Source organism: Pituophis catenifer, unplaced genomic scaffold (genome assembly GCF_029215685.1).
Source record: "Pituophis catenifer annectens isolate HBS135680 unplaced genomic scaffold, rPitCat1.0.hap2 SCAF_2, whole genome shotgun sequence".
Classification (NCBI taxonomy): Eukaryota; Metazoa; Chordata; class Lepidosauria; order Squamata; family Colubridae; genus Pituophis; species Pituophis catenifer.
This window is the reverse complement of record NW_027256882.1, coordinates 157,379,482-157,400,538: the sequence shown is the minus strand read 5'-3', so window position 1 is coordinate 157,400,538 and position 21,057 is coordinate 157,379,482. Positions and strand designations below refer to the sequence as shown.

At 45.7% G+C, this 21,057-nt stretch overlaps 1 protein-coding gene across 1 annotated transcript; it reads right to left on the bottom strand.

Annotated features, from left to right (window-relative positions):
- Positions 1-7,799: 7,799 nt before the first annotated feature.
- Positions 7,800-13,638, bottom strand: DDN (dendrin). The gene is made up of 2 exons (XM_070934887.1): positions 13,454-13,638; positions 7,800-9,582 (listed from the first exon to the last, which is right to left on the bottom strand). The coding sequence occupies exons 1-2, from the start codon at positions 13,636-13,638 to the stop codon at positions 7,800-7,802; spliced, it is 1,968 nt and encodes a 655-aa protein (XP_070790988.1).
- Positions 13,639-21,057: the final 7,419 nt, after the last annotated feature.

Genomic DNA, 21,057 nt, shown 5'->3' with positions numbered 1-21,057 from the left:
TTCTCTCCTTAGACTTGACTTCCTGACCGCTACACCCCGCCGCAGGGAGGCGGAACCAACTGGGTGGTTCCGCCCCAGGCGCCTGATGGATCCTGATAGGTTCCAAATGGAGCTTGGGCCATTCCCTGAGACTCTGGCTTACGACTCGATGGAAGACCTGGTGGCCGCCTGGGATAGGGCGGCCGCTGGTGCTTTAGATCGGGTCGTGCCTTTGCAGCCTCTGACCCGGCGCCGAATCGGCCCAGCTCCTTGGTTCTCCGAGGAGCTGAGGAAGATGAAGCACCGGAAAAGAGGCCTAGAGAGTAGTTGGAGGGCTAGTCGTTCTGGATCTGACCGAGCATTAGTGAGGTCTTATATCAAGACCTATTTAGTGGCAATAAAAGCGGCGAAGTGTAACTACTTTTCCGCTCTTATCGCGTCGGCAGATAATCGCCCAGCTGCCCTGTTTAGGGTGACCAGCTCCCTTCTCCACCTGGGAGCATGGGAAGATCCCTTGCAAGGGTGTGCTGAGGATTTTGCGCATTATCTGCATGATAAAATCGTTAAAATTTGGGACAGCCTGGACTCTGACTGGGTGGGTTCAGGCGAGGTGTCCGAGGCGGGTCTTGAGAATGTTATCTGGGAGGAGTTTGATCCTGTGACTCCCAAGGACATGGACAGGATGCTGGGGAGGTTGAACGTAACCACATGTTTATTGGACCCGTGTCCCTCCTGGCTGGTGCTGGCTACCTGGGAGGTTACATGAGGCTGGCTCCAGAGGATTATAAACGCTTCTTTGAGTGAGGGTTTCTTACCTCCCACCTTGAAAGAGGCGCTGGTGAGGCCCTTCCTCAAGAAGCCCTCTCTGGATCCGGCTGTTTTGGCAAATTACCATCCTGTCTCCAACCTTCGCTTTGTGGCGAAGGTTGTTGAGAGTGTGGTTGTGCGACAGCTCCCACAGTACCTGGATGAAATTGTCTATCTGGATCCGTTCCAGTCCGGCTTCAGGCCTGGGTACAGCACGGAAATGGCATTGGTCGCATTGGTTGATGATCTCTGGAGGGCTTGGGACAGGGGATGTTCCTCTGTTCTGGTCCTATTAGATCTCTCAGTGGCTTTGGATACCATCGAACATGGTATCATGCTGCGCCGGCTGGAGGGGTTGGGAGTGGGAGGCACCGTCTTACGTTGGTTCTCCTCCTATCTCTCCGACCGGTCGCAGTCCGTGTTGGCTGGGGGGCAGAGGTCGACCTCGAGGCACCTTGTTTGTGGGATGCCGCAAAGGTCGGTCCTCTCACCTCTCCTGTTCAACATTTATGTGAAGCCGCTGGGTGAGATCATCTGTGGATTTGGGGTGCGGTGCCATCTGTACGCTGATGACACTCAGCTGTACATCTCCACCCCAGACCACCCCAACGATGCCCTTGAAGTGATGTCCTGGTGCCTGGAGGCCGTGCGGGTCTGGATGGGGAGGAACAGACTCCGACTCAACCCCTCCAAGACCGAGTGGCTGTGACTGCCGGTGTCCCGATATAGCCAGCTGGTGCCATCACTGGCTATTGGGGGTGAGGTATTGGCCCCCACGGAGAGGGCTCGTAACTTGGGCGTCCTCCTGGATGCACAGCTGTCTTTAGAAGAACATATGGCAGCCGTGGCCAGGGGGGCTTATTATCAGGTTCGCCTGATACGCCAGTTGCGCCCCTTTCTGGATCGGGACTCATGCACGGTCACTCACGCCCTCGTCACCTCTCGCCTGGACTGCTGCAATGTTCTCTACATGGAGCTCCCCTTGAGGAGCACCTGGAGGCTCCAGCTGGTCCAGAATGCAGCCACTCGGGTAATTATGGGGGCGACATGGCGCTCCCATGTAACACCTCTCCTGCACGAGCTGCACTGGCTCCCGGTGGTCTTCTGGGTGCGCTTCAAGGTATTGGTTCTCATCTTTAAAGTGCTCCATGGCTTAGGGCCCAGGTATTTACGAAACTACCTTCTGCCACCGATAACCTCCCACCAGCCAATCCGCTCTCACAGAGAGGGTCTCCTCAGGGTGCCGTCGGTCAAGCAATGTTGGCTGACGACCCCCAGGGGGAGAGCCTTCTCTGTGGGGGCACCCACCCTCTGGAACGAGCTCCCCCCAGGAATACGACTAATCCCAGACCTCCGTACTTTCCGCCAAGTGTTGAAGACCTTCTTATTTCAGCAAGCCAGGCTGGCTTAAAATTTTAATGGGCTATTTTATGGGTAAGGGGTTTTAAAATTTGGGGAAGCCAAACTGATCTAATTCTGTTTTAATTTATTTTAATTTTTATACTATATGTATTTTAATTTTGGCTGTTCACTACCCTGAGTCCTTCGGGAGAAGGGCGGTATACAAATTTAATAAACCTAACCTAACCTAACTCACATATGGTTAGGTCTCCATGAATTCAGGGAGCAAAATGGACATTGCCAACAGATTTGGCGTGCATGGATATGCTTAAAAGGGCACTGATTTTTGAAGCCTGCCTTATCTACATTTCCTAATAAAATACAAGGGAAAATCCCATTGGGGGGCAAATCCACCTATATACTTAGAGTTACGTTTCCTTGAATTCAGAGAGCAAAACAGACATCAACAATGGATACAGAGTGCATGGTTACATTTAGGAGGGCACTGATTTTTTTGAGCCTGCCTTATCTATGTTTCGTGGGAAAATACATGGGAAATTCCCATTGGGGGGCAACTCCACCTAGGAACCAAGTTAGCACTCTATGAAGTTGGAGAGGAAAATGGACATCACCAATGGATTCAGAGTGCATGGTTATGCTTATGAGGGCACTGACTTTTCAAACCTTCCTTGTCTATGTTTTCTGATAAAATACATGGGAAAATGCCATTGGGGGGAAATCCGTCTGGAATTAGGATTAGATCTCCATGAATTTGGAGAGCAAAATGGACATATCCAACAGATTCGGAGTGCATGGGCATGCTTATGAAGGCGCTAAGTTTTTGAGGGTACTTTTTCTATTTTTCTTGGTAAAATACATGAGAAAATCCCATTTGGGTGGCAAATTCATTCTCAGAGAGCAAAATTGGTATCACCAATGGGTTCTGAAGCATTTTCTTCTCCAGGCATCCAGGCATGGTTGATTTTTAAAAACAGCAAACATAAGTACTTTTGTTTCCACATGGAAACAGTTTCAGAATTTCTGTTGTGGTCTGCCAGCAGCCTGCGGAGCTGGCAGTGGAGTTGGACAGTGAGGAGGCTGGGGAGGAACATGGGCCAGTCCTGGAGTCTGAGGAAGGCTCGGACAAGGGCTTTGCATCGGAGGCAGAGATGGGGCCAGGGCCATCTGGGAGTTATGCGTGGACTCCGGAGCCTCTAGAGTTGGACATCAGAGAGGCAGAGGAACAGGAGGAGCCTATTCCTAGTGCGCGCATGCGCAGAGCTGCCAGAAGACAAGAACAGTTAAAACAAAAGGGACGACTTGGGAGTAAGGCCTGGAGATGATTGGCCTCTCTCATAAGGCTTAAAAGAGGAGCAAAGGCATGTGGGCCCTTTGCAGGAAGCAACGTTGTTAATTCTGTTCCCAGTCAGCATCTCTGTTTGATTCTGGACTCCATGTGGCTTTTCCAAGTAGGTCTTTGGCAGCGTGTCAAGGGAGATAAAGGTTAGTGATTATCCCGAAGGGCTTTTTGCAACTAATTGAAATTCAGCTGTGAATGAATGTAATTCACAGCTGTTGCAATAAAAGAGGTTTTTGGGACTACTGTGTTTTAATGACTCAGGAAGCCTAGGTCACAACAATGCTTGATGTGGAAAAGAATGTAACTTTGACTTTGGGTTTTGCAGATTAGAGTGATAGATCTTTATAGAAATGACTTGTTCTTATTATTATGGAAAAAACAAAAAGCTGTGATTTGATGTTAATGCCCTATTCTACTGCAACAGAGAGAGTCAGAAGTCAATGCTTCTTTTCTTTTTTCTACTTTTCCTCACTTCTCTCTCCCCCTTCCCCTCCCCTTTCACTACTCTTTTATTTACTTTTGTATTTTGCATTTTATAATACTTTATAACCTAATAAAAAAATGTTTGAACCGGAAAAAAAAAAGATATTAAAAACAGCAACCAGCACAATTTTTAACCATGAAATGTCACTCCGAATGTTGCCTCAGCGTCTGTTTTTGTGTTTGGGTTGAATACAATTTTTGGCCTCCTGGCCATTTGTTTCCCCGACTTTGGCATTATGAATTTTCTTCTCCTGACACCCAATATACTATTTTTTAAAAAAAGAGCATAATTTTTAAGCATGAAATTCCACCCCAAATGTCTTACAGGTGTCAGTTTCTATGTTTGTGTTGAATAAGATTTTGGCCTCCTGGCAACACACATCCATGATCCTGGGCATCCAGAATTCTTCCCTGGGCATCTAATATGGTCGATTTGGTGGTGGCATAGTGGTTAGAATGCAGTATTGCAGGCTAGTTCTGCCGACTGCCAGCAGTTTGATTCTGAGCGGCTCAAGGTTCATCCAGCCTTCCAAGGTCGGTAAAATGATCCAGATTGTTGGGGGCAATAATATGCTGACTCTGTAAACCCGTTTAGAGAGGGCTGTAAAACACTACAAAGCGGTATACAAATCTACGTGCTAATGCTAGTGCTATTTTAAAAAACAGCAACAGCACCATTTTTAAGCATGAAATTACACCCCATATGTCATTCTGGTGTCCATTTCTGCATTCAGGTTGAAAAAAAAATGGCCTCCTGCCCATTCAAGTCTCTGACCCTGGAATCAGGAATTTTCTACCCTAGGCATTGGATATGCTCGGGTTTTAAAAATAGCAATCAGCACCCTTTTTAAGCATCAAATCTCATTTTGGCATCTTTTTTTTCTGTTTGGGTTGGGGAAAAAATTGACCTTCTTACTACCTCCACATGCCTAGCCCCGGCATCAGGAATTTTCTTTCATGGGAACCAGATATGGTCGATTTAAAAAAAAAAAAAAACATAAACCAGCACCATTTTTAAGTATGAAAATCCACCCTCAATCTTGTCCCGGCATCCTTTTTTGTGCTCAGGTTCAACAAACATTTGCCCTCCCGGCTACCCACATCCATCAGGAATTTTCTTCCCCAGGTGCCCAATATGGTCGATTTTTGGGGAAGGGAGAAAGTTTTTCTCCAAGGAAGAATCACAATAGGTGAGATGTAGTCTGGGTGAAAAGACATCCTGCTTTATATGCTGGAATACAGTTCATCAAGTTCATTTGGAGGCAGCCCATATTCTGCTTCATCGTGGCATGATCCTGTCCTTCAGTTTGAATTGTAGACCACCTAGAGTCACTTGATTGAGTTGGGCAACTATAGAAATTGAATAAATAGATAAATATATATCAATAAAGAAATGAAATGAAAAATTACAGAGCTTAGCCCCCAAAATACAAGAGACCAAACAAGAGAATATATTACCCAGTGTATTTGGTTGCACAGAATTTTATTACAGATATCTGTATTCAATTTTAAGAAGAGCAATACTTACAACACTATCAAAGGCTTGTCATATACAGCTTGTCTAGCAATAACTCTACAGACATTGCAAAGCAGTAAAGGTCCTGACAGCTCTTTTGCCTCCTGCAAGTCTCTTAGCTACATAATGAAAGTCGGCTCCCACCTGAGCATCTCTGTTGCTTCCTGGGATTTCCCTTGTCTTCTGCTAAGGCTAGGCAGGGAGGATCCTGAGAAGATCGGTGTTTCAGGATATTACACCGAGGGCCATTGTTCCTATGGATTGTCCCTAGCATTCACCAATTGGAGGCTTACTATCTGTGGATGTATTGATTCCATTCTTAGCAGTTGTGCTACAAAACAAGCAGAATACTGAGGCAAGGACTTTGATACTTTCTTCCTCACCGGAGCAGAGGGACACAGCTTATTGCAACCTCACTTCCTAACGATGATATCGGTAGCAGGACCTCCAGAATTCCAAAGCAGCAGAGCCAAAATCTGGCTGGGACTTTGTCAAGTTGCTGTTCTAACCCATGGGGGATGTAGGGGAGATTGCAGTGGTGACCCTGAGCTCCCAGTGAGGATGCAGGAAGGGAGATAGAAGTGTGGGGACAGCAGGCACTTTAGAGAGGGAGCTGGGTTGGAAGGAAAGGGTCTAAGTCAGTGATTGTGTACCTATGACACCAGTGGTGGGTTGCCCCCGGTTCGCACAGATTCTATAGAACCGGTAGTAAAACTGGAGGGAGGCTCTGCCCACCGACCCCAAAGTCACCAAAATGCTTCTGCGCGTGCGCAGAAGAGCGTGCGTGGCCCTGTTGCAAACCAGTAGTAAAGGTAAGTAGAACCCACCCCTGTATGACACGTGTGTCAAAGGTGACACACCATGGTGTTTTGGATGACACGCCAGCATTCATCAATGCCTCACAGCAAATATTCTCAAAAGCATGCCTTGTTCTTGGGCACATACTATCATATGTGGTGAAGTTGTGATAAAGCAAAAATGCTTTGGGAAAAAATATGTAAATGGCTAGAAAAGATGATTGGAAAGCATGTAGATTTTAAACCTGAACTATTTTTACTAGGTATAATATCAGGTAAATTTGATAAGGAAAGTATGTATTTAACATTGCACATCTTGACAGCAGTGAGGGTTAATATATATTTGCGCAATGCTGGAAAAATGAAGAAACACCATGAGATGAAGAAATAATTAAGAAGATACTAGTGTGCAGAAATGGACAGACTGACATTAAAAATGAAACAGAAAGAAGACACAGAATATTATCAAACATGGAATCTATTTTATCAGTGGTTGGAAAAAAGAGGTGGAGATTAAGAACGTAGTATGTATTGTTAAGCACATTAAATACCCAGACAACACGATGTGTATTAAGCACTAAGAAATGTAATTAATAAAAAAATCAATTTAAAAAAAGCATGCCTTATTCTTGTGGCATTTCCAGTAGTTGTGGAGGCCATGCAAAAATGGGGTGTGACCTCATGCGGCTTCTGGAGCCTCCAGAAATTGTGGGAGAACAGGATGTGCTTTCATGCCATTTTGGAGGTTGCAGAAGCTGCAGGAGAGCATTTTCTGCTTCAAGAACGAAGGCCTTGTACAACCCAAAGCAGCCTTTGGTAGGCTGCAGAAGCCTGTCAACAGAAAGAAAAGATTGTCTGAAAATAAGCAGACCCTGGGAAGTGCTGGGCCACAGGGGCAATTGCACCGTTCCTGTAGGCTAGCATGCCTTGGGAAATGACACAAGGCAACCTTTTTGAGTGGCAACAATTTCTCTAGTGGTGAAGTTGAGACCTGTGCCTCTACTTCAAGTCCAGCCTTGGCGCTGCTGCTGAGAGGCTGTTCTTCAGAATGGCGTAGATGGGTGGGGAGGAAATAGAGCAGGGGTGTCAAACTCAATTTCATTGAGGGCCACATTAGGGCTGTGGTTGACCTTGGGGGGGCGATGGGACTGGGTGGGTGTAGTCAATTGGGTGGGGGTAGCCATCTTGACACCATTCCCCAAGCTGCTGGTATGTTTCTTCTTTGTACTGGGTAGACAGGGCCGAAGCCACACTGGCCCGATGTTTCCTCTGCATTGGGTAGATCGGGCTGAAGTCATGCGGGCCCGCCTCTTACATTTTCCAGGACGGCCCCACGGGCCGGATCTGACACATCACGGGCCAGATCTGGCCTGTGGGCCTTGTGTTTTGACACCCCTGAAATAGAGAATTTGGGGGGGGTGACATGCCAGTTAGGTATTTGCTGAATTTTTGACACGCAGAGTCCAAAAGGTTCACCGTCACTGATCTGTGTTGGAGTTTCACTTCTCTCCAATCTTTATTCCTTGGCTGGGCCTAACCCCTCCCTGCTTGCCCTTGGAGTCTGTGGCCTGGGTCTCCAGGCAGGAGTGGCATTTCCTGGCACGACTGTGGCATTGGAGCTGCTACTGTCAAGACTGCTGCTGCTGCTGCTTCTGCACATGAGCACCTCTTGGTTCAACCTTTGTCGCTCACAGGTGGGCTGGCATTCCTTCTCCAGCTCCTCATCTGTGTCTGAATCTGGGGCTGTGTGCCGGCGGATCCTCGACATGGCTTCCTTCAGATCGCAAATATAGGACTGGCTTTGGGCAGAAATCCCTGGCACTTTTTTCCTTTGTGGCAGGCCATGGCTTCTTGGACAAGGGGGTGCTGCAGACCCTTTCCCTTCCAGGTAGGTTGGCTCCTGCTTTGCAGGCCCAACCTGGGAATGGTTTGGTGTTGGAGGTCCAGAACGTTTCCTAGGACTGCCTGGAGCAGAAGGCACCCTCTTCACCTTCTCTCTTCCAGAACTGTCCCCAGGTATAGCACCATTCTCCGATCTGGTGATCCTGGGTGCCATAATTCCCTGCTCTGCCTCTGTAACCCCCAACTCACGCAAGGGGAGGCCCAATATGCGAGCAGCCCGTTCCTCCATTAAGGTAGGGCCTGGAGAGCCAGGAGATGTGGGGGGTTTTATGGTACTTGCCTCTCTCTGGGCCAGGTAGCAGACTTGCTCCATTCGGGGTGATGGAATGTAGTGAGCCTGGATCACCACACAAGTGGCATCAATTACAAATAGCCCCCCATGCCTTCGAGGCATGGACTTGGACAAAGCTGGCTGACCCCCTGCAAGTTTCCTGGAAGGGCTTGGTTCCTTCCATCTGGGGAAGAAGTCTTGGCAGCGTTTCTCTTTTGCTCTGCTTCCATCTCTCTTGGAGTCACACCAACCGGCTGCATGGCTAAAGCACCATCCAGCAGGGAGGGTGTGTTGGGAAGGATGGCAGGGCAGTGGCATGACCTGGCTTCTCTTATTCACCAGAGGAAGGGTGTGACTTCGGTGTTGGGGACTAATGTCCCAGTCAGAGCCCAAATGGGATGGGGACTTTGCCTTCTCTGACTGCATCCTTGGGCCGCCCCACGTTCTAGCTCCTGAAAGATAACTCCAGCTGCCTGGTATTTTAGTCTGCCACCTGCCTGCCTTCCTCCCAGGCAGGTGAGTCAAGGGGTCTGACTTACAGCCCGCTTCTCTCTCTCGGTATTTCTTAGCAGCTCCAGTTTGGATAAGCTTCCCTGCTGAATCTGACTTGCCTGCCCGTTGCTGGGGCTGCACTCTATGGTGGGAAGCCTCATAAGAGGGAGGAGCAAGGTAAGGTGGAGGATGAGGCCAGTTTTCTTTGCGTAGGCTCTGTTGTGCCCGCAGGCGCAGAAGCATGTGAGCTTCATAACTTGGGGGTGCCCTGGCAGGGAGCTCCCTCCTCTTCTTGGCAGAGGCTCCTTGATTCCATCTGCAGCTGACCAAAGCACCTCCAGGTGCTGGGGCTTTAGGATCACTCTTGGTTGTGTGGTTGGCTCCCCAGCTCATGTCCCTTTGGCAAACTGGATTGTACCCATCATAAGAAGGGCTATGGTGCCGTGGGGTCTTTGGGGAGGAAGTTGTCCTCTTCCCCCATCCCTTCCTTGAAAACCAGTGGCCTTCCTGCTTCAGAGGGCCCCAGCCAGCTGGAAATTGGGGGTCATGCCAGTTGGTCGAATCCTGAAGCACATGGAAACTGGGACAATGGCGGCAGGGTGAAAAGTCAGACATGAGTCGCTTCTCCAAGAGGCTGCAAAAGGCAGAGAAAAAGACAATGAGACCCGAGCAGAAAGTCCATCAAAAAATTGTAGTCTGTGCTATCTCGGCACAGCATACAGTAGCTATCAAGCATTCAAGGCAACATTGGCCCCATTTTTAATGCAGCTCAGAGTTGGTCCTTTTTCCTTTGACACTGTTTTAGTTCAGTCCTTTAGCCATGCTTCTCTTAAGAAGGGACAGTGAAGTTAGAAACCATTTATTAGATCATTTATTGATCAGCCATTACTTGAGCTACCATAGCTCAGTGCTCTGCCAACTTCATTCTAAGATTGTAGGCAAGAATTCCAGTTCTGCCTGTGAAGATACCAGGGACTAAATCTGCCACTTTCTGTGTGCAAAGCAGATGTTCTACAATTGAGAATTATGTTCAGGTTGAGTTTTTCCATGTTGTCTTTAAAAAATAAAACTGATTATGGAGCACCAACTGATAGCCAGCAGAACCACACAGCTGGATTGCTGTACTACAATTCTGACCAGAATTCCCCCTCTTTCCTATCACTCCATTTGTAACATCTTTTTATCCCACTCACCTTGCCATTGGAAGTGATTTAAGATTATTTGAAACTTGAGTTTCCAAACTTCTACATTTTCAAGGAGTGCTGATAGAGGAGGCCAATGAGAATATAAAAGAGAGAAATTCTAGACATAAGAGAGTTGCAACAATCCCAAGTCTTCCAATCTCCATTCTCTATTGTTAATGTTCCATTGTTAATTAACCAGTGGTAAGCCTGCAGAACCATATTTTAAAGATACTCAACTTGCTTCAAATGGCACCGTTACCCGTAAATGTGAGTTTCTGTATTTGACATTTAGCATGGTAATTTGCTGCAATAAAGTACCCGTTTCCCTGAAAATAAGACATCCCCTGATAATAAGCCCAATCGGGCTTTTGAGCGCATGCACTAAAATAAGCCCCCCTGAAAATAAGCCCTCCACAAAAATATTTAACCGCATGTGCACCCGGTCCCCGCCATTTCCTCTGGTTAGGGTTAGGAGACAGAGCTGGAAATCAGGTAAGATGGCAAGAGGAGCCCCGTCTTGCTTCACATGCCCCAAAATAGTAAGACCTCCCCTAAAATAAGGCCAAGCGCTTATTTCAGAGTTCAAAAAATATAAGACAGGGTCTTATTTTCAGGGAAACACAGTACTTTCTATTTCAATGACTTTCCCACACTGCAACCTTAATGCATTTGACTCCTATGGATAAACTGGCTGGAAATGAAGCTGGCTTTAAAAAAAAAAACCTTTTTGGATTTCAGCCTTTCCTCTGCTTTGACCCAGATGATGGCTGGTGTATTCTGTCTGGACTATGCTTACTGATAGATTCCTCTATTTATTTACTCCCTCCAGCTGTGCTGAAAAGCTAGCACGAACTGCCTTCATTTCCAGGAGGGGGAGGGTTGTCTTTGGAAGACATAATAAACCTTTCATATGAGTCACACTCCATTGATTGCCCCTTATACTTAACACCTTTCCATCTGGTGCGTCTATCAATGAGGAGGGAAGGGAAGGCCAGTTTTATCATTCTTTCTGTCACTTCAGCTAAAAGAGGAATTTGGCAGAACTGTTGCCAATTTCAGCTGGTCCCAAAATAAAAAGAAAAAAAGAGCCACGTTTTCACTCTTCCATCAATGAAATTGTTAAAAAGGGGGGCAGTGTGAAACAATGAGGAACTGGAGGGGGGGCTACAGTGAAGGAGTGTGGCATTCCTGCACCGATGGATAGTCACCATTTGGAGTGGCGGCATTGACCTAGATCAAAAGAAGGCACAGCTGGTGAACTGGACAGCCCAACACAGGTTGGCACAAGTTAAAAGGCATTGATTTTGATGCAAAATAGGAATAGCAGGAGGAAGATCCCTTTGTGTGGACTGTGGCTCAACCAGGCTGTGCACATCAGCCAACAGGATGAATCCACCTTCCTTGGATGTTCTTTTGGATTGCCACATCAAGATAGTGGTGTAATAAAAAATAAAAAAACATGTCCCTTCTTCTTGAAAGCATTTTTTATTTTTAGAATTCTTACAGCTTATGGAAATCCATGGTGATGATGATAATAATAATACTAGCAATGTTTGCTAGGTGGCTCGAATCCCTAGTATAGGTCTCCTGCGTGAGCAGGGGGTTGGACTAGATGACCTCCAAGGTCCCTTCCATCTCTGTTACTGTTTGCAGAGAGGCAGGAGTAAAAGTAATGGTTCATTTAAGGTCATTCTATACTGCCAGCAGAAGAGAAATTTGAATCGAGGATTCCTTGCCTCTAATATTTGCTTTCCAGACCAATTCTGCCCAGCCACAATATTCATCCTCTTCCTAATCCAGCCTGTATGCTCTACATCAGGGGTGTCAAACTCGTGGCCCGTGGGCCAGATGCGTCATGCGCTGCCCATGCCCATCCCCGTTTTAGTGAAGGGGGGAAAGTTGCGATATGTCACATGATAATGACATATTTAACACCCCTGCCCTATATGCATCATAGTTGTAGACTACAATATTTTGGGTTTGTACTGTATATACAGTATATGCAGCCCTGACACACAGCATTTGTCAGTACCCTACCCTCTTCACCTTTCCTCTTTTACCTAGCAGTCCTAGGTAATTATTTCTTCTGCCAGTCCACCACTATGTTTCACCAACTTCTTCAGTTCTCCTGAGCTTTGTCCATCTCTCATATGCCACAGAACTCAGCAGCTGCACAGTTCAGTCTAAACACTGACACTCTTCTGTCATTAGAGCTGCCCCTGCTTATAAAGAGGACTTGGCAACTAGCTAGTAGGAGGGATGAGCTAAATTTAATGCATATATTGATTCACACGAATGTGCCATCATTTTAAATCTCCACTGGTATTTTTGAATGAGGAGATTCAGGAGTCATTAGTAAGCTAGCTAGCTGGGATGGGAAATAATTCTCAAGTTCAATTATTGCTATTTGTTTCAGCCATAGATCTTTCTGCAAAAATGGTTTAGTGTTCTTGAATCTCCCCACTGAATCTTAGTATTGCCAGCCTGCAGAAGGCAAAAGCTTGATCCAAGATTACTCGCCAAGCAGAGATTTGAATCTGAGTCCTTTTCCAGCCCCATGTATCTCCCATGCATCTCTACTCTAGGAATCAGCTTCAGCTGAAGTGAAGCAATAAAGAAGAGTGCATCTGAACATGTGTAGAACAAAACCTTTCTTCCTTTTTTTGCATCACTTTAGGTAGTTACACTGTGAATTTAAGCAAGCTAGAATTTCCAGTTTTCATTTATGATCAAAAAATATCCGGCCTGTCAGGAATTAAAAAAAAACAAAAACTGCTCCAGACATAATCACCAGTGCAAACCTACATAATAGGAGCAGTTCTCCTCCGGCACAGTTGCACAGCTGTAGAGTAGCAGTTAAAAAGATGTGCTATGAGCTCACAAGCCCCCAGTTCAAATGCCAACCCAGCTTTAGCCTGCTTGATTCTCTCCTTCTCAGTCCTTAATCTATACTGCTTTGCCTTTTCTAATGTTGTACACATAAAGTTATTTAGGAAAGGACTAGATGGGTGATAAAGAATTCTATTCCATTCCATTCCATTCTATTCTATTCTACAGTGTTCTGCTCCTATTCTATTCTATTCTATTCTATTCTATTCTATTCTATTCTATTCTATTCTATTCTATTCTATTCTATTCTATTCTATTCTATTCTATTCTATTCTAACTTCTAGCATCTCATTGTTGGACTCCTAGTATCATTCCTTACTTCCATCTCAGCAAATCCTCCGGTCAAATCAGCCCAACCTCTCTGCCTTCTTGGCAAGTTAGCAGAGCCCCCTGCTGTTCAGTCAGTTCCCTCCCCAAGATTTTAGCACTCACGTGTACTGCCCAGCCATACTGTGGTACATCGAGGGGACCCAGTAGCCTTGCCTAGTCCACGCCCCTGGCTCCATGATACTCCGACTAGAACAAGAGACTGTGTTAAATTCAACCAGGAGCAGGTTTTGCCTCTCGCAGACTTGAAGCCGCCTGGCATCTCCCTGATTCAAACACTCAAACATCATCTTAGTTGCCGGGACATGTAGCAACCGCACGAGCCTGCAGCCGTACCACACGAGGAAGGCTGAGAGTGCATCACACCCACACAGCACATGGCAGTCAAGTTGCCTGTGCACACGCATGGAGAGGAAGAAAGAGGGAGGGAGGGAGGGAGGGAGGGAGGGAGGGAGATCTGCCAGCAGCACCATCTAAGGTCATGGAGAAAGCAGGATGCTCGGGGACAGGGTGTTACAGGTGAAGAGAGGAGAGAGATGGATATACAGTACAAATGTGCATAACTCAAAGGCAGGTTAGGAAACAAACTATACCCAGTGAGAAATTCTCACATGGCTATACGCTGTTCCGTACTGAGATAGCACCTCTGCTATCACAAGCTGCTGCAAAAGCAGTTACACAGCAACAGCTGTACCCAAGATAGGCTAGTTCAAGGACATGCACATAGAGGAAAGCTCCCTTTCCTTCAGGCATTGAAGGGGCACAGAAGGATTGCACAAAGGGGTCCATACTCAGGCCAGCACCCATCCTGGTGCTGCTTCCTTCATGTGGCTCATGTACAAGCCTTCTGGGAACTCATTGAATTATAATACAGTACAGTCTCTCAAGCGGTTCCTGCTTTTCTTTAATTCTGTGTTAAATGACAGCTAACGGACAACGCATTTTAGTAAGATTTATGTGTGCTGAAAAAGCAGTTGTGTTTGAAACATTGAAAAATACAGATTTTTAACCTTGTTTTTGAGTTTGGGCTCTGTGTTTTTATTGACTGTCATCATCATTGCCCCTGGTTTTGCTTTATTCTGTATCCAGTCACCATCGACAAGCAATTAAGATGGGTGGTCTTTCAGTGCTGTTGCAGAAAATAACCCTTCAGTTAGAGTCACATGGGGCAAGTCTAGAAGGTCCCAGGGCCTTGCCACATTGCTATCCACAACACCGAGAGCTTGTTTCACCTGTCATGCTGTTCTTTATACAGTAGCAACAGAATGACTTCCTGTAAGAATCAACAATTATTAATCTTGGATGTGTGGTGCTTCCTTATAGAGAAAGTTATTGAATAGATTTGCATGTCTATCAGGTAAAAGATTCCACAGGAAACTGAAGATTTATGTTGGATAAATAAAATTTATCCCTGGATAAATTGTTCTACTCTGTGCTAACCAACTGATCTGCTGCTCCAGATATAATAAAGATGGATGGATGGAGGGAGGGAGGGAGGGAGGGAGGGAGTAGGAGAGGGAGAGGGAGAGATCTCATGAAGGCAAATATACGTGACCCAGGATAAAGTTGCAAGATCCAATCTGGGTCGGTCACCGGGACCAGAGGTTTCGTCTTCCAAGCTTTTGGATTCATGCTGGAGGCCATCTTCAGGGAACTTCTCTCTACTGGAATATGTGCTTTGGGCTATTCTATGAGTCGTATTTATGTGGTACCTTCCTATTGGTTGATGATCCTGTTGATGGCTGGCAATTGTCTCCTTGTTTCCTTGTGCTGCCAATCCCTTGGCTCCTAAGTAACTGATGAGCTGGTGGTAAATCAGCATTCCTGTTATCTGACAAGAGGCCCATTTCCCAGGCTTCAATCTTATGAGAGATCTAATCCCAATAAAGATAGGTTGAGCGTGCATCAGTGGTGGGGTATTTTAAATTTTTTTACTACCGGTTCTGTGGGTGTGGCTTGGTGGAGGTGGCATGGCTTGGTGGGCATGGTTTGGTAGGCATGGCAGGGGAAGGATACTGTAAAATCTCCATTTCCTCCTGATCAGCTGGGACTTGGGAGGCAGAGAATAGGTGTGGGTGGGGCCAGTCAGAATTTTTATTACCGGTTCTCCGAACTACTCAAAATTTCTGCTACCAGTTCCCCAGAACTGGTCAGAACCTGCTGAAACCCACTTCTGGTGTGCATCATAGTATTTGTCTGCAGACTAAAATCATAAATCTTTATCCATTTCAGAATCCCAAACTGGAATATATCACATATGAAAAGACTCGTATATCCATTAAAAAAAAAAACACGATTCCAGACCCTGACATTTGTAACTCAGCCTTATGTTCTCCTTATCTCCTTGACTGCCCTATTTTAGAAAGCAATGGAAAGACCAAAGAGGAGCAATGGTCACCTCTATTTACTTTTCCCTCTCCCGATCTTTCTGGTAGGTGGCGGCATTTGGCTTCAAAGAAAATATTAATAGAATCAATAGGAAGAAGTGGGAGGGAGGGTTTCCACTCAGAAAGATCTTGTGGACAGTATCTTGAAAAGGAGCTTCAAAGCTTATGGAGTCCACTATATATTTCACCATGACACAGCAAGAAAAAAGATGACATGAGCACCATCTCTCCTCACTCCCTCAAGGTGTGCCTAATCATGTAGGAGAAAAGCCCAAAAGCAGAGGCTTTTCATGCAAAGGCAGTTTTGCAGAGCTGCTGTAAGGCCTGGGCTTTGCAGCCAGCTTGGCCTAGGCCTATGATGGCGAACCTATGGCACGCGTGCCACTGGTGGCACATGTAGACATATTGGTGGGCACATGAGCTCAGCTCCTCCGGAGGGCCTCCGGGTGGGGGGGAGGCCATTTTCACCCTCCCCAGACTCCTAGAAAGGCTCTGGAGCCTGGGAACAGCAAAAAAATGGGCCTTCCAGTCCCACTGGAAGTTGGCAAATCGGCTGTTTCCAGCCTCCGAGGGGGGGTGGAGGTCATTTTCACCCTCCTCAGACTCCTAGAAAGGCTCTGGAGCCTGGGGAGAGAGAAAAACGGGCCTACAGGGCCATCATGTGCCAGGAGCAGGGGTCGCGGGGGGGTTGCGCACACATGCATGTGGGTGGGGTGCATAGAATTATGGGTGTGGGCATGCGTGCGCAACACCCCCCCCCCGTGCTCTCCCCGCTCCTGGCACATGATGGCAAAAAGGTTAGCCATCACTGGCCTAGGCGAATTCTGGCAGCCTTCCCCATCAGTTCAGAGAATGAGCTGGAGAGGAACTCAGATCCTACCAAAGTTTTGTTCCTTATGCATATTCTGAGCTCAGATATGTTCGTTGTGTTGTTGTCAACAGTAGGATGGGGTCCGGCCCCATCTCTCATTTTCTCTCCCAACTGCTTTATTACTACTTCTTCTCAAGAACAAGCGTTCACCCTTCCTTCCCAGGTAAATGCAATTGTTTCTTCTCCACCCCCACCCTCCAAAATTTCCCAGTAAATAAGAGACTTCAGCACAACTCCCACACCAGCTCCAAGTGAAACCTAGCAACTGAGCGCCAGCATGGCAACTGCATTGGCAACAGACGGCAACAACAGGAGTGGTTAGCAGAACTGCCAGTGACACAACCCCTCTGATTATATGGGGGAAGGCTGGGCAACATTTGTTCCCATATCACTGTTTTCAAAAGGCCGATGACTTAGTCTCCAGATGCAGAGATTCTGGTACTAATTATTGCTACGTGGTGTACAGAACGCTTATAGATCACATAATAATCCTGAAAGATCATTATGATTTTTATGTAAATTGGAATTATGGTACTAAGATGAGTTTTACCACTTTTAAAAGTGAGCTATGGAAAGGATGCAGAGGATAGCTTCTTGAATACCTCAAATTCTACTAGAATGATGCTAGGAAGATTTGATGCTTTCTTCTATGCAGTCAAGTAACACGTATGCGCACATTCATGCTTTCCTGTTACGTTGCTTCTACATTTGTACATACCAATTGGAAAGCACAGGGCAAGTTGTGTGTGTGTGGGGGGGGTACTTAGAATGAAGGAGTTAGCAACAAGCTACTGCAATGTCTCCCATAAGGATACATTGAAGGAATTTTTCCAGCAATGTTATTCTCAGCAGCCCCCAGCTTCATTTTTGGCCTGTGATTTATCTTGATCATTCTTTAACTGTCTTTTCCTTGGTACATCAGGACAGTTCTGTTCTGTTCTGTTTTTGGAAAATAATACTGCTGATGGATAGACAGAAAATCAACTGGAGCGGTGAGCCCCTTTTGCATAATTATTTTCCAATATTCTCTTGGGTTTGAAAGAATAAAACTGCATTTCTGGGCCTGTAAAACCATCATCAGTCCCAAAAGCAAAGCAAATACGTAATTTTCCTGGCACAGAGAGCTCACCTGTTATATCTGTAATCAGATCTATTTTACTTCTGCGTTAAACTTGTCAACTTTCCAAAACCTGACAGGAAAAGATGGACAGGAGACTTTACATAGGGAAAAGTGCCGAGATGAAAAATTTTCTTGCATGCATTCCAGCAAACCAAATGAATGGATACTGTTTGCCTGAGGTCTCCAGCATGCCCTATTGAAAAAAAAAATGAAACAAGTATTCCTGCTTTCACAGCACAGACCAATATGTAGATGTTTTACACTATCATACCAAGGACAACATCTAAAACCAGCTTTCATAATTTAATTATATAGGTGGGGAAAAAACAGGCTCTGAAATGAGCAATTTAGTACCAGACAACCTGGTAAAGAAATAGAGCCTGTTTGGTGCAGTGGTTAAGGGGGTGGCCTAGAAACCAGGAGATTGGGAGTTCTACTTCTCCTTTAGGCATGAAAGCCAGTTAAATGACTTTGGGACAGTCACTCCCTCTCATTCCACATCACCTCACAGGGTTGTTGTTGAGAGGAAAACAGAAAGAGGAAGGAATATTATGCATGTTTGCCACCTTGAGTTACTTATAAAATAATACACGTAATATATATAGTAATATATATTGTAGATCAGTCCACACCGATTCTCCGTTGGATAAATCAAGTAAATCATCATCACTCTCCTCTCTCTTTCTCTCTCTCTCTCTCTCTCTCTCTCCTACACACACACACACACACACACACACACACACACACACTGTTGGCATTTGTTTTATAGAAACGGACAACTGTTGGGTTTGTCAAGAGATATTAGTGAGAATCCCTAATTAACAGCCTGAACCCAGGACTATCAGAGTAATAGAGCTCACCTTCCTTTTGAAAAAAATCTAGGCTAATCTGTATTATTTTCAAAACTATTATTTCATCTGTCTGGTAGAGGCACTAATTAGAATGCATAAAAATCTGCTGATATATTAGAAGCAGTATCGGATATACTGTACTGAGACATCCCTGATTGAGAGATGTCAAATCCAGGCAAGCAGCATCACATGCTTAGTCCGACATCAACCCAGAAGACTTTTAACACATGCAGCATGTGTTTTCCCTGTGATCCACATTCAGAATCTTGTCAAGAAACACAAACCTACCTCCACATCCACACCTGTGAGATGAAAATATTTTGGTACTGGTATGTCTTCCGGAGTTTGCAACAAGGCTACTGCTTGTCAAGTTCTATCAGCTCTGAATCTATGCTTCCATCCCTCTTTTTTTATCCATGGTTGCCATTCTCCCCAGTCCTTTTGCCCTACTTGAGATAGCTGAAATCAGCAACCCAGAAGCTCCTGGTCACCCACCTGCTCCTCTTATCAGTCCAGTTCTGTCTTCTATTAGCAAGAGATACAGAATATTTAAAGCCCAAATTGTCCCAACCCAAGGGGTGCAGCCTTAACCATTCTCTGCTTGTCCTACTCCCACCCTGTGGGGAATGTGCTGTATCAACACTCGTGTGCGTGTGGGGGTGGGGGAGCGAAGACCAAAAGTAATTGCACGATGGTACAATAGATTCAGGCTATTGGGATACAATGCAGTTCCGGGCTGCCCTCCACATATTTTCTTGTGGGGGAACAACCTGCTCGCCGGTCATCTTCCAATACAGGATCTAGCAGCATTCCTCCCGATTGTGATTCAATGTTTAGTGCAAGAGCAGAGTGTTTAACTCACATGGAGATCCAGGTTCAAATTCTCCACTGGACCATGAAGTTCATTGGGGGACATTGGATCACCTATCAACTCACACTCGAGTATCTGACAAGGTTGCTTTGAGGATAAAACTAAGGAGGCAGGGGCATGAGAAGAGGTAAGGTTCATGATTGGTTCATAATGCACTGTCTTCCCACCTGGATGTCTAAGGCTGCAAGTGGCTACATGGATGAAGCTCTTTCCTCTGGTTTTGGGGTACATTCCCCAAGAGATTGCAGAGATATATAGGTCCCAGCCAATACAAAATGTTATACTCTTACCTATTGATCACAGATCTTTCAAGAACTTTAGCTCAGTAACTTTCCCATAACTCAAGGTTACAAATTCTGGGCAAAGGAACCATCTGAGGATGGGCGAGAGTAGAAACCAAGCAAGATTCTGAGATTCCACTGTCTCAAATAGCAGAAAAATGAACAGAACGGATGCTATGTACCCAGAAATCTTGGCCCCATCATATCAGGATGGTAGCCCATTAAGAGCTCACTCCTTTTCCAAAACCAGCCAGTTAAGCAGTCACCAGCTTTTTTTACCCAGGTTGTTACCCACCTCATAAGCATAATCTCCTAACAGCCTCAAGTAAGCCACAAGTAATTTCAAAAGAGCTTTGCTGGTAGCCTTCTTTCTTCACCGAGAGCTCATGATTGACTTGTGGGGCCGGCGCGATGTGCAATAAGTTCACATGGTACAGTAGGATTGTGTGCTTGTTAGTAGGATTCACTGGGTTAGGGATTTTTCTTTTACTGGCTTTCACTGTGTGTTGTATTGGGTTGTGGGGGTGCATGAAGGGAAGCTCAGCCGTGTTGTACTCTGACAATACAGATTTGAATTTGAATTTTCATTGTCTGTAGTATTGGCTTATTCAGTGAAGGGCCACTCCATTCCGGAGGGCCTATCCTGCTCATCTGCCATCTCCTCTTGCTAGATGGCATTCTCACCCATGGCTCCAGCTAAGTGCCTGAGGATTTCTGCCTTTTAAAAGAAATCACAGGCAGAACAAATAGGCATCTAGTAACTGGGCAGGCAGGCTGGCTCAGCACATTCCTGGCCATAGGGTCGCTGGGGAGGATAGGAGGAGAGACTGGGACAGACATCCCAATTAAGGCCTTGGAAGTCAATGCAAGATAGGAAAAAGGGAGGGGGAACTAATCATTTTGGCTAGACTGGGGCTCAAAAAGAACATCGAAAAAAATATGCAGCTTGGAAGGCTGTTGTGGCCTATAAGAACTATCCTTTCCAAATTGAGGAGAAAATCCTTGAATCACTGGCCTTTGAACTGAAGTCACAGGCCGAGCTGATATAAGCAATGAAGTAGTCAGCAATTCCTCTTCATTTTGGAGCACACAACATATAACAGAAGTGGCATTTCAGAGACATGAGTGCATAGGTTTCCAATCTTGTTGAACTAGTTAAGTACATTTTTAATTTTGAAAATATATTCCAAAGGATTGCAGGGTGGTGGAGAGAGAACTGCATGTATAAATGTGTATGTATGTGTGTCTATATGTATGTGTCTATATGTATATGTGTGTGTATATGTGTGTGTGTGTGTGTAGTACAAAATGCAAATGTAATGGGAAAG